At 50.7% G+C, this 26,614-nt stretch overlaps 1 protein-coding gene across 1 annotated transcript in view; it reads left to right on the top strand.

Moving 5' to 3' along the window:
* Window positions 1-26,614, top strand: part of PCNT (pericentrin) — a 105,315-nt gene that overhangs the window by 3,605 nt on the left and 75,096 nt on the right. The window contains exons 3-15 of the mRNA XM_010834986.1: window positions 4,041-4,118; window positions 6,328-6,459; window positions 6,964-7,165; window positions 8,986-9,041; window positions 10,041-10,215; window positions 10,676-10,812; window positions 12,815-12,926; window positions 14,344-14,587; window positions 14,829-14,904; window positions 20,581-20,716; window positions 21,541-21,758; window positions 24,689-25,158; window positions 26,371-26,613. Of these exons, the coding sequence (XP_010833288.1) occupies window positions 4,041-4,118; window positions 6,328-6,459; window positions 6,964-7,165; window positions 8,986-9,041; window positions 10,041-10,215; window positions 10,676-10,812; window positions 12,815-12,926; window positions 14,344-14,587; window positions 14,829-14,904; window positions 20,581-20,716; window positions 21,541-21,758; window positions 24,689-25,158; window positions 26,371-26,613 (2,279 nt within the window). The remainder of the gene's footprint in view (window positions 1-4,040; window positions 4,119-6,327; window positions 6,460-6,963; window positions 7,166-8,985; window positions 9,042-10,040; window positions 10,216-10,675; window positions 10,813-12,814; window positions 12,927-14,343; window positions 14,588-14,828; window positions 14,905-20,580; window positions 20,717-21,540; window positions 21,759-24,688; window positions 25,159-26,370; window position 26,614) is intronic.

The raw sequence follows: 26,614 nt of genomic DNA, 5'->3' as shown, positions 1-26,614 counted from the left end.
GAAAACCATGTTGTATCTGCACTGCCTGATTGAGAAAAAATGGGGTGATTACTAGCGTAGTTTAGGATATTCTACCTACAAACCTAGAGTGCTGCTTTCGGCAGATGGGAAGGCCTTGTCACGGTGCTGCGACTTTGCCCGGGAGCTGCTGCAGAATTCTGGTGCCTGAGCCTCTGGGCCAGCCTGTGCCCGGCTGACTCGCCCTCCATTGCCTGTGCTCTCAGAGACCTGAGACTGGATTTCAGTTGCTGTTCATGCTTGTCTTCTTGTTGCTTCTCTGGGGTAGAGCTGTGGATCTCAGTAGCCTTGTCTTGTTGCAGCTAAGTACGCGAACTCCATGTTGAGGGGGCTAGGCACTTACTCTCAGTGGCTTTTCTTTGTATGTTTCCTGCCTAGGCTCTTTGAGGAGAAAGGCTCATAGTGTAAGTTAGCATTTATTATTTCGTATCTTTACTTTCAAATTAGACAAGTCTTTTTTTTTTTTTTTAAATTTTAACTTAAAACTTTTGTATTTTTCAGCTGTTTCTTTTAAAATAATGTTAGAGCTACAAAAAGTTTGTAAAAAATAGCAGAGTTCCTGGATATCCCTCACCTAGATTCCTGAAACATTGATATCCGTGTAATCACAATATAAATGATTATGCAGTTTCAGTAAACATTGAAACAATACTGTGAGCTAATTGACAGAGCTTTTTCTAATTCTTCCCATTTTTTCTGGTCCAGGATTCTATGTTGCAGTTCAGTGCCTTGTCACCTTAGTCTCCTCCAGTCTGGACAGTTTCTTAGTCTTCCTTTGTGTTTTATACGTTTGACCTTTGTGGGCTGCTAGCTAGTTGTGTGGTAGGATCCCTGTCAGTTTGGCTCTGTTTGATATTTTCTCCTGATTGAAGTCAGGTAGTACATTTTAGCAGGGGCACTGTGGAGGTAATGATGTTGCCTGCCAGGGGTGTCTGAGAAGAGGCACGGGTGGTATGTCTCACTACTGGGCGGCCTGCCAGATTTCTTCTGATAGAAAAGTTTGTTTTTCCCGTTGTAGTTAATAAGTATATAGTGTGGAGGTACTTGGAGACCTGTAAACATTCTGTCACTTTTAGCTCTCGTTGAGGACTCTTACTGTAGTAACTACTGTGGTGTTGGCTGGATGAAGACTGTTCCCATCATTCCACCTGCACATGTTAATCGGTGTTTTACTCTAAGGAGGAACTGTTGCTCCTCCCCAACTTGTTTATCTATTCAGTAATTTCTATCAGTATGGACTGCTAGATACTTATTCTATTTTGGGTTTTAATCCATCTTATCAGTGTTTATTTTGTTGCTGAAACACATACATTTGGCCATTGGGAGGGCCTTTGGATTGGCATCTGTGACCTTTCAACATGTGCTCATTGTTGGCTGGCACCTACTTCCATACTTTCTGCGCCAAGACTTTCCAGGCTTAATTGGTTCTTTCCCTTCTACAGCCCCAAACCAGTCATTTCTTCTAGGAGCCCTGGTACCTTTTGGTGGAGAATGGTTTTAGAAGCCAAGATCTGTGTGCTCAGTGCGCTTATTGCTAGCAGGGTGTAGTTGCTTCTGCGCTGTTTCAAAAGAGAGCAGGAAAATATAAGTAAGTGTATATTCAAACACGTCTGTACATATTTCTTTATTTGTATGTATAGTAAAAATCATAAATTAATAGTAATATCTTCAATTTTAATACAACAGTACAAATTTTGTTTTCGCTTTCCCCCTCTTTACTTTTCACTCCTTTTACCCATAGTGAGAAACCTGACATCCTTATTTACAATATCTTTATTTACTCAGTCTTAAAATACACATAAATAAGCTTCAGTTCTCATGCTTATGAAAAACAAATTTGTTAACTAAAGTGGAATATTTGTTTATATAGCTCTCCCCACTTTTTGAATGTTTGCTTTATACCACGTCACCTTTATAAAAGGCCAAATTAATACCTGTTTTTTGCTAACTGAAAGAGATCCAGAGAGGGTTTTCACTTTTATGAAGGAATGCAATTGATTCTTTACTTTTAGGCCATTTTGGCTTATGAGAACTTTCTTAGGAAGGCTCAACTTTTGGTCTTGGGGGAACCTGTGGTTCTTTTTTGTCTTTATTGTTCCAGGTTATTTGTTAGATGTAAAGAGAGTGAAAGTTGCTTAGTCGTGTCCGTCTCTTTGTGACCCCATGGACTGGAGTCCATGGAATTCTCCAGCCCAGAATACTGGAGTGGGTAGCTTTTCCCTTCTTCCCTTCTTGGGATATATGTACTGCAAATATTTTTCCTGGTCTTGCTTACCTAGCTTTGTTCTTAATGGTGTCTTGTGATAAGCAAATATTCTTCACTTTGATGTTGAGCTCATCACTTCTTCCTGTGGTTAGTGATTTCTGTGTCCTGTCCAAAAGATCTCTCCTGTCCTCTGGTTGTGAAGACAGTCTCCCGTGTCTGCTTGAGGCTTTCTGGCCTGGTTTCTGTGTTTAATTCCGTGATCTGTCTCAAGTTACTTTCTGTGTTTAGAGCACCTTGACTTGTAGAAGAATAGTTTATAGTCTTGCTGGTTTTGAGTGTTTTATAAATAGAATAACCCAGTATGCTAGCTTCACATTTGCTGGGCTGTTTAAAGTTTTTGGCCATGTCAAATGGCATAGTGGGATCTTAGGTCCCCTACCAGGATTTGATGGAGCAGGAAATGGTAACCTACTCCAGTACTCCTGCTTGGAAAATTCCATGGATAGAGGAGCCTGGTAGGCTACAGTCCATGGGGTCGCAAAGAGTCGGACATGACTGAGTGACTTCACTTTCTTTCTTTCCATAGTTGCTTTTGGAGAAGGAAATGGCAACCCACTCTAGTGTTCCTGGAGAATCCCACGGACAGAGGGGCCTGGTGGGCTACAGTGTATGGGGTTGCAAAGAGTTGGACACGACTAAGCAACTATCACACACACACACACACCAGGATTTGAACCAGTGCCCCCTGCTGGGGAAGCTCAGAGTCCTAACCACTATACTGCTAGGGAAGCCCCTCCCTGAATTGTCACCTCGAAAGCAGAATATGGAGATGGTCTCTCCAGTCACGTAGAAAACTGGAGGAGAGATGAGTTCATTACCCCTTGCCCTTCTAGGTGGTTCCTCTGCTTCCTCATTATTTAAGGCATTGTTGGCATGCTTGGGAATAACTGAATTGACAGATTTATCCTTATGATGACGAAACAGCATTGTGTTATGGGAGAAGCAGGTTGCTCAGATCCGTCTTGCATCCTAGGTAAATGCAGGGGTCTGGCAGTAATTGCAAAATAAAATGTTTTACTCTAGTTAAAAAAAGAGGGGGCGGATTTTTTTCACTGTTCTTTGGAAGGCCTATATGAAAGATAAAATGATGCCAGCCTTCTCAAGTAGTTATAACTGTTCAGAAATGAAACTGCTAAGTGCAGTTGGGTCCAGCAGACCCTGACATTCCGACAGCAGTGAGTGATGTGTGGTCGGGTGTGGCAGCCCACATGGACGTGGTGGGAAGCCACCAGGGAGTTGACAAGGAGAGTGCACTGAGCCTTCCTGCAGATAAAAGCCCTAAATTATTGTAAATTTATGTGTCAAAACTATTGGGGGGAAATTTGTTGGAAAACTTTAAACTCAATTTTGAGGTGATTTAGAAAAACAAAATACTACTTTACAGATTTTTAAGGAAAATATTTATCAAAAAAGGAAAATCTTGAAGATGAAATATTTGAATTTGTATCAAATTAAGAGCTTAGAAAATGTGCATGAATGTGAAAGACCAGGATTTGTTGAGAAACAAAAATTTAGTGATTTAAATGTTAAGTACACAGTGAAATAACTTAAAGAAACAGAATTCATTAAAAATCATGCAGCACCATCATGAGGGAAACAAGTTACAAAAAATGTTTAGAGTTGAGACTGGTTTAGGAGGAGATTGTAGATGGACCTGGCAGGCCTAGAGTGGGGCAGAGGTGGAGGGATCGGGGGCAGAGGGGCCGGGGCCGCCCAGGTGCCGCTGTGGACTCCCCTCCTGGCCCTTCCCCGCCAGCTGCAGGAGCCCAGCAGAGAGAGGACGCCGCCGAAGCTGGATGGCCACTGTGCAGAGCAGCCCGGGGTCATGACGAAGGTGAGCTTTCCCTGGGTTCCCTGTTAAGGCGTGTCCTTGTCTCCTCCCATGCGTGGGAACTGGAGGCAGAGCTCCCTGCATGCAAGGCCTCTCTTCACGCCCTCCTCACTTGGCTGGTGGGTGTGGAGGGGGGAAACCGCCTTTCTGCCCTGCAGGTTTCTGTCATTGGTCAATGTGCTTCCCAGGCCTGGCCCACACCCCAGACGCTGCAGGGGCTGGCATGCAGGCTAGGGGTCAGTGTTACTGTCCCAGCTCCTCCCAGAGTGGTCAGTGTGACTTCGATGGATATTGAATTGATTCCTTTTTCAAATCAATTCAGTTTTGTTAGCATTTGCAAGAAAAATGATTAGATATTGACCAATATCAAAGAGTTGTCTATCTGTTGTTTTTTTTTTTAATTGAAGTATAGTTGTTTTACATTATGTTAGTTTCAGGTGTAAAGCATGGTGATTCAGTAGTTTTATAGATTATACTCCATTAGAAGTTAATACAAAATAATGATATTTTAGACACTCAATTCTAGCTGGACTCAGTTCACACTACTTGTAGCCGTGAGCAAGTTTGGTTTTTAATCTGCATTATTGCAGGAGAAATCTAGATCATAGGGCTTGGAAAAATGGTCTCTGATGGAGTCTGTAAGACCCAGTCTTAAATACACATTTCATACTTGTTTAAGCTGTGACTTATAGCATCTTTGTGGAAAAGTACACAGAACTTACATATAGCCCAACAGATGAGTACACCACGCACAGCAGGTGACCCCTCTGCTGGTCAGAGGTAGGACAGTGCTGGCTCTGATCCCTACTGTCCACCCCAAGTGAGCACTCGCTTGCTGATTCTGCCGTGGAACTCTGTGTAAATGGACCTGGTCTCTTTTCTCCTTCACCTTTAGCATCTCTGCAGACGTCAGTTTAAGATGTATGTCTGGTGAATAGCATAGGGTTGATTTTTAACTGAGCCTGACAATCTGTCTTCTTATTTGGCAGTGAATTCCCTTGTATTTAATGTCATCACTGCTGTGCCTGTACTTAACACCAGACATTTAATTTGGGTTTTCTGTTTGTCTTGCCTGTTTTGTTCCTTTCTTTTCACCTGTTTTGCCTTCTTTGAATTATAATTTATCATGGGATTTACAAAGAAATTATCCTTTTATGCATTTTGAAGTAATAGTACACAGTTTCTGTTCTTTTAATGGTGAGGTTATGAAATACAGTCTATATACTTAATTTATCTAAGTATAAGTTTAATCACATTCACTTTCCTCTTGCGTAATTATTTAAACTCTGTTTTTACTTCCCTCAACCTCTATTTTTGTCATGGTCTTTTTAAAAATTGTATTAGGTTGGTACAAAAGCGATTGTGGTTTCAGGCTATGAGTTTTAAATCATTACAACTAGGCTCAAACACGTCTTTATTAATCAAAGTAGGAACTGCTATAATCAGCACATTTTTGCCAATGAGAAAAAAGATTGCTCATTCCTATAGTGTAAAAATCCATGCTTCAGGATTCAGTGAACCTTTGGAAAGCATATTCTGCCTCCTGCTGGTTATGGAAGCATTTTCTCTGCAAAAAGTTGTTGAGATGCTTGAAGAACTGATAGTCTTCTCGCGAGAGGTCAGGTGAATATGGTGGCTGAATCAACATCTTAGCCTGATTCATTCAACTTTTGAAGAGTTGATCACGCGTTGTTGTGGAAAAGAATTGGGGCCATTTTGTTGACCACTGCCGGCTACAGGCCTTGTAGTTTTTGGTGCATCTCATCGACTTGCTAAGCGTACTTCTCAGATATAATAATGGTTTTGCTGTGATTCGAAAGCCATAGTGGGTGAGACCTTCAGCAGACTACCAAAAAGTGACCATGACTTTTTTTTTTTTTTGCAAGTTTGGGTTTGGGAAGTGCTTTGGAGCTTCTTCTTGGTTCAGCCAGTGAGCTGGTTGTCCTTGGTTGTCATATAAAATCCACTTTTTGTCACACATCACAATCCGATTGAGAAATGGTTTGTTGTTGTTGCATAGAATAAGAGAAGACGATAATTCAAACCAATGATATTTTTGATTTTTGGTCAGCTCATGAAGTACTCATTTATTGAGCTTTTTTACCTTTCCAGTTTGCATCAAATGCCAAGACTGTAAATGGTCGACAGATTCTTCAGCAACTTCTAGTGTAGTTGTAAGAGGATCAGCTTTGATGATTGCTCTGAATTGGTTGTTGTCAACTTCCAATGGCCAGCCACCGTGCTGTTCGTCTTCAAGGCTCTCGTCTCCTTTGCAAAACTTCTTGAACCTCCTTGGCACTGTACGTTCGTTAGCAGTTCTTGGGCCAAATGCGTTGTTGATGCTGTGAGTTGTCTCCACTGCTTTATGACCCATTTTGAACTCAAATAAGAAAATTGCTTGAATTTGTTTTTTTGTCTAACATCATTTCCCTAGTTTAAAGTAATAAGTCATTAGCAGAAAAAAATTAAGCAAGAAATACTTATCAAAATGATGTATAAAGTAACCACATTTGTACCAATATCAGACAGCAAATTTCAATAATGCAAAAACCTCAATTACGTTTGTACCAACCTAGTAAAACACTCATAAGATTTATCATCTTAATGATTTTTGGGTGCACAATTCAGTGGTGTTTGTTCATTCACAGTGTTGTGCATCCTTCAGCACCATCTGTCTCCACAGCTCTTATCTCATCAACCTGAAACCATGTTCGTTGATGGCATCTCCCCAGCCCCTGGGCCACCATCCTACCATCCGTCCTTATGGTTTGACGACATTGCATGCCTCACGTGGGTGGCATGACGTTGTCTTTCATGGCGGCACGCAGCTAACCTCACTGTCCTCCAGGAGCTGGAGCTGGAGGTGCTTCGCCTGAGCCTGAGTGACATGCACGCGGCACGGCTGGAGCGGACGCAGGCGCACCTGCAGCGCGAGAAAGAGGCGGCACTGGCTGAGCTGCATGCTGAGCTCACTGGGCGGCACGCACAGGAGCGGGCCCTGCTGCAGAGCCGGGCACGCCGGGAGCTGGAGCTGGTCCGCGAGGAGGCAGGTATGCACGGTGGCTGTGCATGGGGCTGGCCGACAACCTGGGGGTGTCGACAGAAGATCCTGGCTTGAGAGCTGTGAGTTTCTTTGTCGCTTCTTCACTTTCTGTCTCTGGCCACAGTTTGTGGCCACCCCAGACCCCCATTCCCATCCTAGACCCCCATCCCAGTCCCCCATCATCATCCCAGACCTTCATCCCAGTCCCCCACTCCAGACCCCTATCTCCGCTCTGGACACCCATCTCAGACCCCCACACCAGACCCCCACCCCCATCCCAGATCCCTATCCCAGTCCCCCATCCCTGCCCTAGACACCCATCTCAGACCCCCACTCCAGACCTCCATCCCCACTCCAGACCCCCATCCCCACCCCAGACTCCCGCCCTAGATCCCTATCCCTGCCCCAGACACCAATCCCCACTCCAGACCCCCATCCCCTCCCCAGACCCTTATCTTAGACCCCCATTCTCACCTCAGACCCACACCCCATACCCCCATCGCTACCCCAGACCTGCATCCCTGCCTTAGACCCCCAACCTGGACCTCTATCCCCTACTGGACCCCAGCACTGCCCCAGACCCCTCCGCCCACCCATACCCCACCCCTGGCTCCTCACTGTGCTCAAAGGCCGTCTCACTGCTGGTGGCACCTCAGGCGCCTTTCAATCTTGCAGTTCTCTGGCCTTAAAGTGAACTTTTATGTTGTCATTTTTTATGTTTCTTGGTACATTTTTTGTTGGTATTTTTGTAAAAATCAATTTTATGTAATAGTTTTATTGAGCTGTAATTTATGTACCATATAACTCACCTGTTTAAAACTGTTTCAAGGCAGCACTTTGGTGGCTTTTCTTGTTTTTTCTGCTCAGAACGTTTTTCCCCCAGAAGAGTCCCTGGGCTGTTTTCTCTGACCCACCTTGGGTTGCAGAGTCTTCCTTTCCTTCCCCCGCTACCCCCCAGAAGCATCCTCCTCAGTCCTCTGACGCATCTTCATGGAGATTCAGGCAAACACAAGGAGATTATTCCATGTCCTCCCCTGCTTTTGTTAAGTTTTAAAAATATGAAATATGCTTGTCCTAGGCCTGTTTTGATGCTGTTTCCTCTACCAGCACCCCTGGGAACAGTCCCCAGAGAGGCCCATCTGCCCTCCACTCCCTGGACTCTGCCACGGGCAGGGCCCCCATGGACCTGGTGGAACCTGCCCTTGCAGGGTGGTGGCTGGATCTCTGCATGGATCCCGGGCTTGCTGGGCCGCCCTCCCAGCACCTGGTGGTGCTGGCTGTCACCTGCTGCTGCTCCCCTGGCCCAGTTCACCTTCTCCTCTGCCCCTGGCGCCTGGCACCTCTTTTCTAGTGCTTTTTCCCTCCCGGTGGACAGCTGTTGGGACCTGAAACGTCTTTACCTGTCTCCCTTTACTTACTGTCCAGCACCCAGCCTGGAAGCTGGCCCTGCAGGATCCTTGGACTCCAGGCCCTGGGTGTGCGTGGGGTCCGGTGCAGGGCCGACTGGCCGAGGTTTTACTAGCAGAAGGATGAGGTGGGCTCAGTGATCTGCGAGGCCCAGAGCCAGCCTCACATGACCCTCCTAGACTGTTGCTCTGGCTGGACGTCTCCTGTGCTCTGTTGGGCACGAGAGTGATTGCTAATCAGAGCGGCCATCTTCACCATCTCGATTCTCTCAGGTGCATCCTGTCCTGTCCTGTCAGTGCTGGCGAGTGTCCTGTGGAGTGGCCTGTGGTGCTGGAGCCTTGTCCTCTCTGGGGAACCAGACTCTGGGGAAGTCTGAGCCTCGGTGATCCGAGCCACTTGTCATGTTTGTTTGTCTTGCAGCTGAGCTGAAGGAGAAGCTACAATCAGAAATAGAAAAAAACGCCCAGATGATAGAGGTACATAGGATGGGAAAATGTCATTCTGTGTAGGTGGTATTTCCCTCACCCCCCAGGGTCTCACACTTGATTCTCACAATGCAGTCATAGCTGGAGTCGCCAGGGCAGTGTGGCGCACTGCTCTCTCTGCCCAGCGTGGATTCCTCAGCAACTGCTCGTGTCTTTTGTGTGGCCTGATGTGATGGGAGGCTCTTCCCTCCCGTCTGGCTTCTGAGCAGCCCTGCGGCCTGGCCCTGGCTGTGCTCGGGACACAGACCTCGGTCCTCAGGGACAGGAGACACGGACACCACTTAGGAAGCTGTGGTGGGGTGGAGATACGGGACGAGCGTCCCTGAGGGTGAAGGCGGAAGTCAGTGTGCTGACAGCGCTGAGCACGCCAGCTGGTGCTCTGCTTGTCCTGCTGCTCCCACTCCATGCCCCCTTTTGGGGGTAAGAGTTCTGATTTAGGGTGTAACAGGATTAGCTCTTTTCTGAGGAAGTCCCTCAGCAAACTTTTGACTCTTGTGACCCATCCCTTTTTCAAGTCCCCCTTTGTAGAAGAGTTCTTGGCGCTGGTGACGGCAGTGGAAGCGGGTGGTGGTGGGGACTGTGTCCTGGCCACTCTGGACAGGTGGCAAGTGGAGGACAGCCTCAGGCCTCAGCTCAGGGCACCCTCAGTCCCAGCTGTCCAGCTCGGGGCGCTTGGGCAGAGTCTGGCCCTGTAGAGCTGGGTGGCATTGCTGTAGTGCCTGGGTCTGTGTGGGTGACAGATGCCTGGCTTGTCAGCTGAGTTCCTGTGCTTCTGCTCTGAGGCCACTTCTGTTTCTGGCGGCGGTCCAGGCCCTCATGTCCTGGGATGTTTGCCTGCTGCTGTTCCTGTCTGACTGGACGTCTCAAGCCGCATGCTGTACTCACAGTCTTGTCTGAGCAGGGATGACTGGGTTTTGAATGCGAGGTTGAAATAGTTTTACCTCAGTAATCAACTGTTGGCTATCATTTCCTCTTTCTCATTTAAATTAGATTCTGAAGCAAGACTGGGAATCCGAGAGAGACTTGTGTTTAGAAAACCTACGCCGAGAATTATTGGAAAAGCATCGGTCAGAACTGGAGAATTTACAAAACCAGTTTAAGAAAGAATTGGCACAACAGAAAGCTGAGTTTGAGAAGGTTTTTCAAGCCAAAAATCAAGCTGAATGTGAGTCTTTAAGTAAAATGAGCAAGTTTGGAGGGGCTGGTTTTCCTGTGTCATCTAGAGAGACTGCCATATGAGGGACCAGCAGAACACAGCCAGTGTGGTCCTGCCTCATGGGTCTCAGGCCTCTCGGGTTCCCTGAAATTTCCAGAATCCTTTGTTTCAGAGACAGTTTTTACGTGTTCTACTACTGGAACATGTTTGTTTTGCTACCAAACAAGTAATATGCAGTTGTTCACTTTCTGTTAGACGGTGACACCCACTCGCAGTAGGCACTGTCTGCTGGCCTGTGCCTTCCCCTTCCCCCTTGCCTCCCTCTGTCCTAGAGGAGAGTGGAGTCCTAAGATCAGAGTCTTGAGAAAACAGGGTCTGCAGGGAGCCTGGGGACACGCGGTGCGTACAGCTGTTGCTGCAGGTGGAGGACACTGTGCCATCACAAACTGAGGCCCTGGCCCGTTGGCAGGTTCCCTTCAGACGCAGGAGGCGCAACACGAGGCCTCCCTGAGCAAGCTGCGCGCAGACCTGCAGCTGGAGCACTGCCAGTACTTGGAGGAGCTGGAGCGGAAATTCCGAAAGAAGGAAAAGGAGAACCAGCTTGAGGTAGGCACCTGCTTCTTTATTTGAATTGTCAGTGCAGGAGGGAGTTGAGGAGACCTTGGATTGGATTCACGCTCTGTCATCAGCCAAAACTTAAGCCCTAATTTGTGTTACATGTTTTTTTACTTTTAAATCGAGGTTTAGGTGATTTACAATATTGTGTGAGTTTTAGACGTACAACATAGTGATTCCCAATTTTTAAAGATTATATTTTATTTATAGCTATTATAAAACATTGTCTGTATTCTCAGTGTTATACAATATAGTTGATTTTATACCTAATTATACTAATAGTTTGTACCTCTTAATCCCCTCCCCTAACTTGCCTCTCTCCCCTTCCCCTCTCCTCATTGATGATCATAGTTCGTTCTTTATAACTGTGAGTCTTTTTGTACATATATTTGTTTTATTTTTTAGATTGCACACGTTACTGATAACATACAGTATTTGTCTTTCTCCTTCTGGCTTGTTTCACTTGGTGTAATATTCTCCAGTCCATCCATGTTTCTGTGGATTGCAGTATTTTTTTTTTTTTTTTATGGCTGTGCCGGCAGCCGTGTTCCATTATGGGATTCCCACATGGCTCAGTGGTAAGGAACCCGCTGGCCAATGGAGGAGACCTAGGAGATACAGGTTCAATCTCTGTGTCAGGAAGATCCCCTGGAGGAAGAAATGGCAATCCACTCCAGCATTCTTGCCTGGAGAATGAGCCTGGTGGGCTGCAGTCCATGGAGTCACAAGAGTCAGACATGACTGAGCGACTGCGCATGCAGGCAGCACTCCATTATATATGTGTCCACGTCTTTTTTATCCATTTGTCAGTGGATACTTAGGTTGCTTCGGGATGCGTATATCTTTTTAAATTAGTTTTTCCATTATTTCGGGTGTATACCCAAGAGTTGCTGGGTCATATGGCAGTTTTGTTTTTAGTTTTTTGAGGGACCTCCATACTCTAAGCCCTAATTTAAAGGGACTCTCAGTATTTGCTAGAGGCAGTAGGTAGCCACATCAGGAGGTAAAGTCTGTGACTGTGACTTAATGATGTTGTCCAGTCCTACCCTTGGAGAAGGCTCCGGCCATCAAGGGTGCAAGGTTCTGCTGCTCACATCTTTAGAACTTTATTCCAATGCGACTCTACATACCAAAATGTGGGTGATGTGGACATATCTCACTCAAGGGCCTGAAGGGCCTTTGTCACGAAGACCAAGAGCCAAGCAGTGCCCCATGCATTGATTCAGGAAATCAGGAAGTGACTGGGAGACTGGCAGGAGTTAGCTGAGCCTGGTGCATGGGTTTGCAGGGAGGAGAGTCATGGAGCCCAGGAGGAGCCGGATCTGGCCCTGCTGTGCTGGCTCCTGTCTCTCCTCCAGACAGAGGGCAGCCTGGCCGGGCGGGGCCTGCGGCAGCCCCCCATCCTGGAGACAGGCAGCCAGAGGGGCATCTTCTGTCCTGTGCCTTGAAAAAGGAAGGGCCCATTTCATAGGCAGTGGGCACCTGCAGGCCTGCATGACCCTCACTCCCTTGGAGGCTTGGCCCCACGCTGGTGACTTGGGGAGCCTGGCAGCCACTCCAACCCAGGCCCCCAGGAGGGCGGGTGGTGCACCTCAGCTCCAGTGGTGCAGGGTTGGCTGGCACGTGGTACACACCCAGTGTGCAAGCTCTGTTTACTCTGAAAGAGGAGATGCTTCCCAGGGAGGTTGACCAGGCAACTTGGAGAAAACCAAACAGGCTGCATGGGGGTAAGGGACCAAGGTCATAGACGGGGAAGGGGGCCAGTGGGAGGGGCTCCTCCACCCTCCTTGACAAAGTAGGGGGCAGGTCTCTTCAGGGAACGAGGCCACAACCTGAGAGGCATCCACATGTGAGACCATGGCCGCCATGGATTCCTCTGGATGGTCTCGGGGCTGCCGATTGGGGGATGGGGTGGGCTTGGGCTGAGGCAGCTGCATGTTCTCACCTGGTGCCAGGGCCGCAACCTGGCACCCACACTGTGCCTGCTTTCCAGCTGGAGAGGCTGCGTGCATCCTATGAGGAGCTGCAGGCTCGGTCCCGGGAGGAGATCCAGTGCCTGGGGGCCCAGCTGGAGTCCGCGAGGTCCAGCAGGCAGGAGCTGAGTGGTGAGCACCTTGTCTTCCCAGTCCAGGTCCCCGGAAGGGAAAGCTGCAGTTTGAACTGCTGAAACCCCAAAAGAAGTTAACAGTTTTGCAAACCCCAAAAGAAGTTAACAGTTTTGCAAGCCCCAAAAAGTGGTCTTGTAAACCTTTGTGCATTTTGAGGTCTGTGGGGTCACTGTGTGGAGCTGTGGCGGCCCCTGGGCTTCACCATAGGCGAGCTAGCGATGATTCTGGAAGCCGACACGCACTGTTCACACGTGAGCCTGGGCTCCTGCTGAGGCTTGGTTAAGCACTGTGGGAACGCTGTTCTCACGCGGGAACTCGGGGCACAGCTGTGCCTTGCTGCGTATCACCTCCTGGGCCTGCAGGCTTTCCTGTGGCAAGTGTTGTCGGGCTCCTGTGGCTCTGAGCTCTGATTTTGGAGGGTGATGCCATGTTTACTGAGGGCACAAGACCCAGTCAAGAGCACAGGGCCAGGAGGTGTGGGCTTGTCTGCTGCTCTGCACACAGGCCTCAAACAGTAGGATCTGCCCTGTTGTGTTGTTGGGAACAAAGGACAGAGTTAGGAGAAAGGACCCGAGATCACTCCTGATGGCTGTGGGGTGCATAGGCTCCACGTGCCCTGTACCCGCCCTGTGGTCCCTGGGAGAGGGCGGCTCCAGGCAGAGCTGGTGGACTGACTGGAGGCTGGGCTTCAGACGTGCTTTCACACAGGGGTCACAGCCTGAGTGCTGCCTCTGCGGCCTCCCCTGTGTGGCTACGGCCCTCGTGGGGGACGTAGATTTGGGACAGTGACTGTCTCCTTCCCCATTATTTGAAAGCTGATCACTGGCTGCGGTGGGCCAGCTGGCAGCACCTCTTAATCAGAATAGTGGTGGTGGTGACAGTTGTTTATGGTCTGTATTACTGTTCTTTTGCTGTAAACAAAACACCACCATCTCAGCAGCTTAAAACCACCCACATTTATTAGCATGGAAATCTGAGCTGGCGTGGCTGTTTCTGCCCAGGGTCATCCACAGCTGAGGTCAAGGTTCTGGGCTCTGCCATGACCTGACTTCCCGTTGACAGAATCCAGTGCTGTGGGACCGAGGTCCCATCTCCTGCTGGCTGGTGGCCCAGAGGCGGCCCCTCCTCTGTCTTCAGAGCCCCCGTGGCTTGGGGAGCCAGCCTGAGAAAGCCCTCTGCCCTCGAGGGGCACTGGGGTTTGCTGAGGCTGCCTGGGTGGTCTCCCTGGTAGTCTTCCTGCTCCAGGCCCTGTGCTCGTAGCACAAGCCCTGGGGGCCTTTGTCCATTCACAGGTTTTGGGGTGGGATGGGGCCCCCGCTTTACACTTCTGCTCTGGCCCTTCACTATGGGGTCTTCAGTGTCTCATTTCCCTGAGTGCCGTGTCTGAGATGCTCGCTTGTGTCCACCCATAAAGAGTTGCGTGAGCAGCTCCTGGCCCGGGCATCTCATGTGGAGGAGCTGGAGCTCCTGAAGAGAGACTTGGAGCAGCAGCAGCAGCAGGAGAGGAGCCGGCACGAGTCCGAACTGGAGAAGCTGAGGCTCTATTTCGAAGAGAAGCTGAGGGAGGCTGAGCAGAGCTACCAGGAGGACCTGACCCTGTTGCAGCGGCGCCTGCAGGAGGGAAGGGATGACTCCCTGCTGGAGGCCATGGGAACCAGGTGAGTGGCTTCCAGCCCAGCCCAGCCCAGGAGAACACACTGATGTTTGGGTCTTGGCATGGTGATGTTGAAGCTGACGCTGGTCTGACCTGCATGTGGGTGTGGTTGGTGACATCTGGCCAAAGTGGGTGGACATTGCCCTGCAGATTGGCACAGAAGTGGGGTCCCAGGGACAGTGGGATTCAGTGGCAAGGTGCCACGTCAGGCTCTTACAACACAGCTTCTCTCTGAATTGACCCAGTGCCTGTTTGGAAGAGACATCAGAAGAAGAAAGAGACCATCTTGATGGACTCAGCCTTCAGCGGGAGCAGCTTGAGGTGATGGGCCGGCTTTGTTGTGTCTTGAGGTGTGACTGATGGGACCTGAGTGTCCAGTGTTGGTGTCATGACCGGATGCCTGGGTGTGATATGATGGGTCTCCTTGGTCAGTTTGGTGAACCTGCACCTCCACAGAGTCAGAGCATTTTTCTTTTAATGAGAACTTGTAAGATCCCTCTCTCAGTGCCTATAGATAGACATACAGTGTTGTTGACTATACCCCTATGAGAACTTGTAAGATCTCCTCTCTCAGTGCCTGTAGACAGACAGTACAATGTTGTTGACTGCACCCTGATGAGAACTTGTAAGATCTCTTTCAGTGCCCGTAGACAGACGGTACAGTGTTGTTGACTATACTCCAGTGAGAACTTGTAAGATCTCCTCTCTCAGCACCTGTAGACAGACAGTACAGTATTGTTGACTGTACCCCTATGAGAACTTGTAAGGTCTCTTCTCTCAGTGCCTGTAGACAGACAGTTCAGTGTTGTTGACTGTACCCCTTGAGAACTTGTAAGATCTCCTCTCTCAGTGTCTGTAGATAGACAGTATGCCGTTATTGACTGTTCTCTAATGACAACTTGTAAGATCTCTTCTCTCAGTGCCTGTAGGTAGACAGTATGCTGTTGTTGACTGTACTCCAATGAGAACTTATAAGATCTCCTCTCTCAGTGCCTGTAGACAGACAGTACAGTGTTGTTGATCGTACCCCGATGAGAACTTGTAAGCTCTCCTCTCTCAGTACTTGTAGACAGTACAGTGTTGTTGACTGTACCCTGTTGAGAACTTGTAAGCTCTCCTCTCTTAGTGCCTGTAGATAGACATAGTGTTGTTGACTGTACCCTGATGAGAACTTATAAGATCTCTCTCAGTGCCTATAGACAGACAGTACAGTGTTGTTGACTGTACCCCGATGAGAACTTGTAAGATCTCTCTCAGTGCCTGTAGACAGACATAGTGTTGTTGACTGTACCCTGATGAGAACTTGTAAGATCTCTCTCAGCGCCTGTGGATAGACATACAGTATTGTTGATTGTACCTCGATGATAAATTTTAAGATCTCCTTTCTTAGCACCTGTAGACAGATGGTATGGTGTTGTTGACTGTACCCCGATGAGAACTTGTAAGATGCCTCTCTTTGGTGCCTGCAGGCAGTGCAGCCTTGTTGACTGTACCCTGTGCTGTGCAGGCACCTGGGACTCTTATCCTCTGACTAGAAGTTTGACCCCTTCACCCACTTCTCCCACAACCCCTCTACCACCTCTGGCAACCCCCAGTCTCTTCTCCCAGAGGTGGGTTTTTAGATTCCAGACGGAAGTGAGCCCATGCAGCACTTCTGTCTCAGTCTGACTGACCCCACCTGGTGTGGCACTCTCAGGGAGCGGCCGTGTTGTCGCAGGTTCTCCTCTTCTGTGGAGGAGAACCAGGCTCTCCTGCTCTCCAGGCTGCAGGAGGAGGCAGGCTCTCCTCTTCTGTGGCCGAGTAGTAGTTCCCGTGTGGGTAGGTCTATACGTGTGTAGGTGCCACATCTTTATCTGTCTGTCTGTCTGCAAATGGACACTCGGGCTGCTTCCACGTCCTGACTGTTGTAAATAGTGCTGCTGTGAATGGTGGCGGTGCTGGTTTAGTCGCTAAGTCGGGTCCAACTCTTGCGACCGCGTGGACTGTAACCTACCAGGCTTCTCTGTCCATGGGATTCTCCCAGGCGTGGGTTGCCATTTCCATCTCCACGGGATCTTTCCCACCCAGGAATCAAAACCAAGGTCTCCTGCGTTGCAGGTAGATTCTCTACTGACTGAAGTATGAGGGAATCCCTGATGAATGTTGGGGTGTGTGGCTTTTCGAATTAGTGTTCTCATTTTCTTTGGGTAAATACTCAGGAGTGGAATTGCTGTATCTATTTTTAATTTTTTGAGGAACTTCCTTCCTGTTTTCCACAGTGGCTGTACCAGTTTACTTTCCCACCAACAGTGCACAAGCATTCCCTTTTCTCCACACCCTGGATGACATTTGTTATTTGTTTTTTTAGCAGTAGCTGCTCTAACCCGTGTGAGCTGATACCTCACTGTGGTTTTGATTTATATTCTCTGATGATTCGTGATGTGGAGTGTCTTTTCACGAAACTGTTGGCCGTCTGGGTTTCTTCTTTGTAGAAATGTCTGCAGAAATGTTTGCAGGTCTAACCCACTCCAGTGTTCTTGCCTGGAGAATCCCAGGGATGGGGGAGCCTCGTGGGCTGCCATCTATGGGGTCGCACAGAGTTGGACATGACTGAAGCGACTTAGCAGCAGCAGCAGCAGCAGCCTGCTTTTTAATCAGTTTTTGTGTGTGTGTGCTATTGAGGTATATGAGCATCTCAGTATATCACGAGAAGGCTGTATTTCATTAATCTTTAGTTGGGAAATGGGCTGTCTTTATGTTCTCAAGTCTGGATTTCCATCCTTTTCACTGAAGCTTTCTTCCGTGACACTGGTGAGTGGAGGGAGGCTTGTGCTTGTGTCTCTGGCATCTCCACAGGCTGACTGTGTCTGCTTGTTTAAAACGACCCCCTGGCTGGTCTGGAGCAAGACTCGCAGTCGGGTGGATGGCAGCTTGGGTCCTGCTCAGGTCCCACACTCTCCACAAGCTCCCTGACTGCCTGCCTCATGCGTGCTGGCGACCTGCGCTGAGAGGGAGGCGCTGGGTGCGTGCATGCTGGGCGTGTTCCCAGTGGCCTCCGTGCCGTTCGTCTCTGGCCTCTCTGTCCTCTGGCAGTGGGGCTCACTGGGCTATCTGTAATGCTGGAAGCCTTGTGCACCTGTTTGGACAAAGAGCTCCAGGGTGTGAGTGTATTCTTTCTCCTCTCAGCCCCAGCGCTGGGCAAGGCTGTGCTGTCAGCCTGACTTGAAGGAGGTTCCTCAAAAAATTAAAAATAGATACAGCGGTTCCACTCCTGAGTATTTACCCAAAGAAAACAAAATCACTAATTCGAAAAGCCACACATACCCCAACATTCATTAGGGATTCCCTCATACCTCAGTCAGTAAATAATCTGCCCGCAATGCAGGAGACCTGGTTTCAATTCCTGGGTGGGAAAGATCCCATGGAGATGGAAACAGCAACCCACACCATTTCAACCCAGGGAGCCTCTGGCAGCTCTTAGCCTTCCATGCTCCTCAGAGTCCTGTGATGGCACTTGGTCTGGGTCTGGGTCCGTTTTTCATCCTAGGGAAAGGTAGGGCCTTGACTCTCTTCAGTCTGGGACACTGTAGGGAAAGAGCAGATTAGCCAGGATGGCGCGGCCAGGCTCTCTTGGCCCGTGGCCTCTTGCTCTCACCCCGTGTTGTGTAAATACACGTTTATGTAACAGCTGAGATCACTTATAGCACTGCGCATCTCGATGAACCCCCTTGGCCATGGGCTACTTTTGCTCTGTAAGCATAAATATTCTCCACCTGAAAAGCCCTTGAGGCTGCATTACGGCTATGTCTGCTGGGTCAACCATGGGAGAATACAGTGTATCTGCTGCTACGGCTGCCGTGCCAGTCAGGAGATAATAAATGTGTCTGCAGTTCCTACAACTCCTCGGGTGTTCTTCCAGCTTCCACCGTCACGCCTTACTGTCCCTGGGTTCAGTGCGCAGTGAGAGAAGCAAGATAGATGTCTTGAGCTGCTGCTGAGCTGTTCGGATGCCAGTTCTTCAGTGCACTTAGTTTTCTGAGACTCCCGAGAGCAAGTGTCACACTGGGCCTCCAGAGGGAAACCACTGGTGTCCTTCAGTCCTCGTTTCTCATCTGACATTTGTTTAGGCCTCTTTGAGGGTAGGAGATCTTCACTCCTCTAATTGTGAGGTTGAGTTTCTTATCTCCATTGTCATTTAAAAATTTTCTTATGTTGGCATTTTTTGGCCATGCCACAGGACATGTGGGATCTTAGTTCCCTGACCAGGAATTGGATCCACGCCCCCTGCATCTGAAACTTCTGGACCCCCAGGGAAGTGCCAATCATTTTTAATTTCTAAGGGCTTTGCTTTTTTGCTCTGTGTTCTATTCTATGTTCTCTGCTCAGTGTCAGGGATGGAGTGCTTTTGGTCTTTCTCTGATGGTGACTTTCTCTGACGGTTAGTGTTGAGAGGTTTCTGCTCTGTGTCCATCCATCTGGGTCTCTGTATTATGTGGGATGATGGTGGTCTGTGCGTTGGTTGGTGCCCCGAGGCTGTGCCATCCCAGGAGGCGTGAAGCACTGTGGGGTCTTGGGGGCTGAAGACTGGGGTGGTGGGGGTGGGTGCAGCCTTCTCTCCCAGGGCCATTGGTCTCTACCAGTCTTCTGCTGGGCTCCGTGAGGTGAGGGACACAGTGGGGTCCCCACCTCTTGCCAGCCTCCGTAATCTGTAGCCCCTGGGGGTCTTGCAGTTACCTCTGTGCCCCCTGTGCCCCCTGCCTGGCCTCCCGGGTGTGTGGGCAGCTCACACATGCTCCTCCAAGCCTTCTGTGTGCCTGTGCTCTCCAGCAGTTGCTCACCGCTGGCTCACCGGTCACCTCTGTCCCTGTTTCTTCTCATAGGTTTATAAATTGTGTCTCATCATCTGAGGGAATGTAAAAACATTGAGCGTATGTGTGTTTGAGCAGGAGTCCTGCGTGTGGGCTTGTGTGCATGGTGGATGCCTGTGCCTGGTGTGTATTTGACGTGTTGACGTATTATGTGGACTGAGGGTGCCTGGTGGAACTGCCCCTAGCTGGGCGTGGGGCCCCTCACGCCCCTCTGGCCAGCGCTGACCCTGGCCAGTAAATCTCTGGCTGCGACTCCTGGGTTGTCACTGAGCCAGGATGTCTTTTTACGTGTTTGGGTGTCGCTGCCGTGTTTCTGCCGGTTTCTCCAAAGCTGGCAGCCCTTGCTCTCGGCTCCCTGCCCCCACTCTGCTGTGTTTTGTTTTTGTTTTGTCGTCTGCCACTGGCCATTGCTAGGCGGGGGTGATGTCTGGCTCCTTCTCTTTCCCTGAACGGTGAGTCTCTCTCACCCGACTTGCTGGGTCTGCTCTTCCACTCAGAAGCCTGACCCACTGTGCTCTGAGTGAGGGGGGCACTTGATTCCGTCCATCAGTCAGGTTGTTTTTTCCAGTGACCATACGAGGACTTCAGTCTTGATTAAAGGATGATTTGAGCTTATTGAGAGCTGGGTGTTTAGGCTGATGGGACCCTCTGTTGATTCTGAGGGAGATGAGTGACAGGTTGCCTCTTGGAGGGAGCAGGAAGGGCTGACCCAGCCTCGGGCCCCTCTGCCCTCCCTCCCATTCTCGCATGAGGACGCTTGGGACTCTGTGTCCAGGAGCATCATTGAGAGGAGTGGCCCAACATGGGCTCTGGATGGGAAGCGTGGAGCAGGGAGTGAGGGGACCCGGGGCGGAGTGGGAACCCTTCAGCCGAGGGCCTTGGCCGTACAGCTGGCCCAGCAGGTCTGACCCCGGGATGTGGAGGGTGGGCCCTGGGTTCCAGTGGGTGTGGGTGCAGGGAGGCCCTGAGCCCACAGCTGACTCCAGGGGATATGCCTGCCTCCCTTCTGGGAGTGGGACGTGGGGGCAGTAGGCAGTGTGGACGTGTGAGGTTCAGGAAGGCGGGTTCCATGGGGGACTCTGTGGGAGGCAGGGTCAGGGAACCAGGCTGAGAGGCTCTTTACAAGGTTTCCTCTGTGATTTCCCCAAAGGAGAGCCTTGGTTTGCGCACACGGTTAGAAGAAAATCACCAGTGCCAACTAGCAGCGGGGACGTCCTCCCAGGATGCCCAGCAGGAAGCGTCGGAAGGAGAGCTGCCCACAGGGCCTTCGGAGGAGCCCGGCCAAGGTATGTCCTTAAGTGCTGCTGTGGCGGCCAGCCTGCAGGGGTGTTCTGGGCCATGACCGCATCCCACGAGAGCCACCGGCACTACACACGATGGCTGTTGACTCTGTAGCGGGGGCGCTGGAGGCCCTTCCCTGGGGTTGAGGAGCAGGCCCTGTGTGTCAGGAGAGGGTCTGCCCAGGCAGCAGCATAGGGTCCCTGGGGGCCATGGGGATGGAGAAGCTGTGGTCATCCTGGGCATGGACTGGGGCCCAGGAGAGTAGATGCATGACTGGCCCTGGACACGGAGCCCGGGAAAGGGTGGGTCCTGCGTCAAGCTGAGGAGGCAAGTCCACATGTCCTGCCTTGAGGGCCTGAGGCTCAGGGTCCGGCCCAGGGTCCCCTGGAGCTGTGTGGGCCTGTGGAAGGCTAGCACATGGCCCCACGAGCGGGGTCACACCTGCTGGTGCCCAGTCCTGCTTGTTCTCCTTCCTGCGTGAGTGGTGTCCCATGGCTGCTGCTCGGCATCTTCCGGTCCCCTGAGTTGCGCCCCGTGCCTCTTCCTCCAGCCTGGAGCAGTGATGAGCCCTGGCCAGAGCAGCTCTGGGGGGCTGATTCCTCGGTACCCAGACCAGAGGGGCAGCAGCGGGTGTGGACAGCTCGGGACAGGTCTGCTCGTCTGCTTCTGGTGCACAGTGCCCATGGGGCTGCAGACGGGTGTGTCGTGTCCCCTTCTGGTACCGTGCTCCCACAGGGGTTTCAGGGTCTACGTGCAGTTGTCTGGGGCTTCTGACAGTGTCCTGTCTGTTGGAGGGTCAGCCTGATGATTCTGCCCCTGGTCCCCACAGAGCTTGCCCGGGAGCCTCTCCTGTGTGCGCAGAGCGTGGCCTTGGAGTTGGAGACGGAGGTGCCGGCTGGAGACATGGGTCTGGAAACTGCACACAGGGCTCAGCTTGTGCTTCTTCCAGTGGAGCTCAAGAAAGAAATCGATCTCTTAAAAGTAGAAAATAGAAATTTACAGGAGAAGTTGCAGCGTGAAATCTGCCTAAAAGAGGACTTGGAGAAAGTAAGTTGAAATGGCTTACCTTGCAGCGATGCTCGCGTCCATAGGGCCACATGTGAACTGGCCAGGTCAGCACGAGCCCCAAGGTCAGCGCCACCCTCTGCCCTGCAGCAGGGTTTTCTGGGTGCCTCCCTTGGGTCGGGATGGGCTGCCACCTAAGCTTGGACCCAACTGTGTAATCCTAACTCTTAGAGAGGCTGCAGGCTTAGGGGAACTGACCGGGTCCTCATAGGGGTGCCAGGGTGGGTGGCAAAGCCACCTTCAGGCCTTGTCCATTGCGTCTTCTGTGCTGTTCCAGCTGCCAGGCTCTCTCCATTGACTGAGACTTGCAGCCGTGCACATGCAGTGATGAGACCCTGGCCCACAGCTTAGGTGCCTCCCCTAAATTACTAGTGGCCTCGCCGAGGCCTGGAGACGTGGAGTTGAGGTGACTGTCTCAGTGTTTCTTCTGCAAGGCCCAGGGTGGCCATCTGGGCAGTTCTGTGGCTGCCCCGCTCCTCCTCCCTGTGATGCTGTCCCAGGTCCTCCTCCATCGAGGCCGAGTTTCACGGGCAGATCACGTGTTGTCCCCCTACTCACGCGCTGGGCGTGAGGATGGGCATGTGAAGGCCTGCAGCCTCACAGGGGGTCCCTGAAGGACAGACTCTGCTTGATGGATTTTTACGTTCAAGTGTCTGAGTGCTTCCTGGGCCACTGTTTGATCTCCTCGTGTGAACTGTCGAGAGGAATGTGGAGCGAGTTCTCTCTCCATTTAGCTCTCACGGTGTTTACTGTGTTTTGGAGTTGTGTGAACTGCACCTTTATGGTCATTGTGTCTTCTTGGGAAATCAGGCTTTCATCATGAGTGAAATGCCCCGTTTCTGGTGTAGTTTCTTTGTGCTGAAATCTACCTGCTCTCTGATCGGTGCAGTGTGTTTTCTTTGATGCAGCATCTTCTTTTGTCCGTTTTACTTTTTCCCTTTGACTGTATCTACCTGGAGTTAGTGCCAACCCCACGGGTCAAGGGCTCAGTCCCAGGAGGCTGCCCCTGACCCCTTCAGAGGCAGAGGCCTCCCCTTCTTCTCCGTGTTGGGCCAACGTGTGCGCTTAGGCCTTCTGGGCTGGTCTGTGTCTGTCTTCTGTCCTATATGACCTTCTGCTCGTATATGACCAGGCACCAGCCTCAGAATTGGGCTGGATTCCGGCACCTCCTGCCCTGTCCTGGTGCGCTTCCCCCTCACTTCCCGGCTCTTCTGGTTCAAACAGGGAGCATTTCCAGGTGCATGTCCATGGCACAGGTGGGTTGGTCACCCAGGGCATTTCTTTACTCTGGGTGTCGGGACCCCTAGCCCTGGATCTCCTGGATCTTATCCAGAGCCTGCAATTGTTTCCTCTGATTAGAGCTGACTCTCAGCTGTCACCAAGAGCAGGCCCTAAAGTGTAATGACTTGAATAACTGGTTGAGGTCAGTTTGACAGACCTTTCTGGTTTTGTTTTGTTTCTTCTCAATGATTGATCAGTATGCTGACCTACTTTCTTTCCTGTTTTGAAAATTAGGATATTTGTGCGTGCAGCTTTCTGGTTCGTGTCCCTTTTCATACAACACCTTTAAGACTGTTGGTTTCAGCTCACCAGCCTCTTGCTCAGGTCCCTTCTAGAACCTGGATCGTTCGTGGTGCAAGTCCAGAGGCTTGGCCTTACTGTCTGTTGCTCGCCTGTGAGCTGTGCTGCCTGGTGGTGGTTCTGCTGAGGGAGGGGGGTCGCCTCCCCTTGATGGGAGGTCCCTCTCATGTCTGAGCCCCTGAGCTGGTCTTGACACTGCAGAGGAGGCCCCCCTTTGACTGTGTCCAGACTTGCCAGCCCTAGAGTTAACAGTTGGGGCCAGATGCTGGGCAATGGACACGGTTAACATAGCCAGATAGTCTTAGATTTGTGCCTTTTAGTCTCCATCATTCCCATCAGCGTGAGAAACACTCCCATCGCTCTGTTCACGTATGTTGTGGGACTGTGTTGTTCAGTCACTTAGTTGTGTACAGCTCTTTGCGACCCCATGGACTGCAGCATGCCAGGCTTCTCTGTCCTTCAGCATCTCCTGGAGCTTGCTCAGACTCATGCCCATCGAGTTGGTGATACCATGCAACCATCTCGTCCTCTGTTGTCCCCTTCTCCTCGTGCCTTTGATCTTTCAGGGTCTTTTCTAATGAGTCAGCTCTTCACGTCAGGTGGCCAAAGTATCAGAGCTTCAGCTTCAACATCAGTCCTTCCAGTGAATATTCGGGACTGATTTCCTCTAGGATTGAATGTTTGGATCTCCTTGCAGTCCAGGGGACTCTCAAGAGTCTTCTCCAACACCACAGTTCAAAAGCGGTAATTCTTTGGCACTCAGCTTTCTTATGGTCCAACTCTCATATCCATACATGACCACTGGAAAAACCATAGCCTTGACTAGATGGACCTTTGTTGGCAAAGTAATGTCTCTGCTTTTCAATATGCTGTCTAGGTTGGTTATAGCTTTTCTTCCAAGGAGCAAGTGTTTTTTAATTTCCTGGCGGTACTCACCATCAGCAGTGATTTTGGAGCCCACGAGAAGAAAGTCTCTCACTGTTTCCATTGTTTCCCCATCTATTTGCCATGAAGTGATGGGACCAGGTGCCATGATCTTAGTTTTCTGAATGTTGACTTTTAAGCCAACTTTTTCACCTTCATCAAGAGGCTCTTTAGTTCCTCTTTGCTTTTTACAATAAGTGTGGTGTCATCTGCATGTCTGAGGTTATTGATATTTCTCCCAGCAATCTTCATTCCAGCTTGTGCTTCATCCAGCCCAGCACTGTGGGACTAGTGCTTCTATTAATAGCTGACAGAGCTTCTCTGTCTTCAGAGATGGATTTGGGTTTTTGTGGCCAGTGATCTTTTCATTTAATTTCTTCTTCTTAAAAAATATTGTGTGGTTGCAGGTGAAACAGAATTTAGTTGAAGCTCACCAGGAAGAACTAAAGAGTGCTGAGGAGAGGATTGAGCAAATAAAACAGGAACTCAGGGAGAGAGAGGCTGAGTGGAAAGTTACAAGTGAGGACCTGCGGAGAGGGGCCGAAGAGAAGCTGACAAAGATGCTCCTTGACCTGCGAGAACAGGTGGAGTCTGAGAAGCGGTCCATGATGAACAGGTTTGAGCTTCGAGAATCCGAAATGAGGCAACTTCAGGACCAGCAGGCAGCTCAGATCCTGGACCTGGAGGGGTCACTGGTGGAACAACAGGGCCGCCTGCGGCAGCTGGAACTCGGACTCACCGGAGACGAGTCTCTGCGGTGCAGCCATTGTGGCCGGGAGCTGGGCTGCAGCCCGGCCCCTGGGGCCCAGGACCAGGAGCTCGCCATTCTCCACCTAAAGGAGGACTGTGCCCTCCAGCTGAAGGTGGCCCAGAGCAGGTGGGTGCCATCCGTATAGCAGCCTGTTATGTTCAGAGCCGCCTACCCGCCTGGCCAGTGAGGCAAGGCAGGTCCCCTCCCTGAACCCCCCAAGGGTGAGGCGGGTCTCCAGGAGGGTGAGGCAGACCCCCGGGAGGGTGTGTGTGGCTCTCAGGGCTGCAGGCCTCTGGCAGGAATGGCATCCCTATCCTTTCTGTGGGGCCTGTGTTCCATGAGCCATGTGGCCACGTGTGCATCTTTGACAAGCGTGTGTGTTCTTTGCACGTTTTAGTTTTTTAGTAGCAGAACTTCAGCCTTTTTATCCTAAGATTGTGTGGCTTATTCATGAATTTTTGTGTTTTTTAAACTCATTAAAAAAATGAACAGCATTTCTCAACTACGTACATACTTCCCTGAAGTTTTTAAGTAGGCCTAGGATGATGTTGGTCTGCTGCCTCTTTGCAGACCTGGGCTGTAGTGCCCAGGGGTGGGTGATGAGTGCTGGGATCGTTGGAGCTGCTTCTTGTGTGTCATCTGCTCCCCAGCGTCTCGAGGCAGGTGCACAGACTCCTGGCCTGGGGTCTGAGGGTTGAGTTCAAACCCTGACCCACCATGTGAGCTGGATGGACACAGATGCTATGGGCAGGCTCACGAGACCTTAGTATCCTCCTCGTGGGCTCATCTGTGGAGAGGCTGTCATGGTGGCTGGTGGGCAGTTGGTACCTGAGACATGTCCCAGCTCTTGTCATTCGCCTGGTGTGTCACAGCACCTGTGCAGAGTCTCCCCTGTTCCTGCTGGGGCTCTGTGTGCCTCCTGACTCTGCTCCAAGCCAGTCCCACTGCCTCATGCCCGAGTCACCCTGTGGAAGCTGGTTTCTGAGTCTTCTGAACACTCTTTGCAGCCCTGGGGCTCCTGTAGGGCATGCCACCCCTTCCCTGTTGAGGTCTTCTCTTGGCCGAGTGGCGATCAGATACTGCTTCCTGCAATATCTGTGATTTCTGGCTGGGGCTGTGCCCTGCACTCTAGTTTGTGGCCGGGGATGCTGGGCTCTGGCCTGAGCTCTTCTGGCTTTGTGAGCCCTTCCCTGTTGGCTCTCGGCTGGTGGTGGTGCCCAGGGAGGAGGGAGAACAGGCGGGATCCGGGCAGGGTGGCCTCTCCCCTGGCAGCGGGCTCCCCAGCGGTGCTCTTGTGGCTACGTGATGGCTCTGTGTTCACTTGGCTTGTTGTCTCAGGTTTTTGGAAGAACGTAGAGCGATCACAGAGAAACTGGCCGCAGAGCAAGATGCCTTCCTGCGGGAGGCCCAGGAGCAGCACGCGCACGAGCTGCGGCTCCTCCAGGAGGGGCACCAGCGGCATATCCTGTCCCTGACCGCGGAACTGGAGACCAGGCACCAGGCCGAGGTGGACGCGCTGAGGTCCTCGTTAGAGCGTGAGCAGTTGGCCTTGGCAGAGGCGCGTGAGGCCGAGTTGCAGGTG

This window comes from Bison bison, unplaced genomic scaffold (genome assembly GCF_000754665.1).
Source record: "Bison bison bison isolate TAMUID 2011002044 unplaced genomic scaffold, Bison_UMD1.0 scf7180017864037, whole genome shotgun sequence".
Classification (NCBI taxonomy): domain Eukaryota; kingdom Metazoa; phylum Chordata; class Mammalia; order Artiodactyla; family Bovidae; genus Bison; species Bison bison.
The sequence above is the reverse complement of the archived record's forward strand: the minus strand, read 5'-3'. Positions and strand labels throughout refer to the sequence as shown.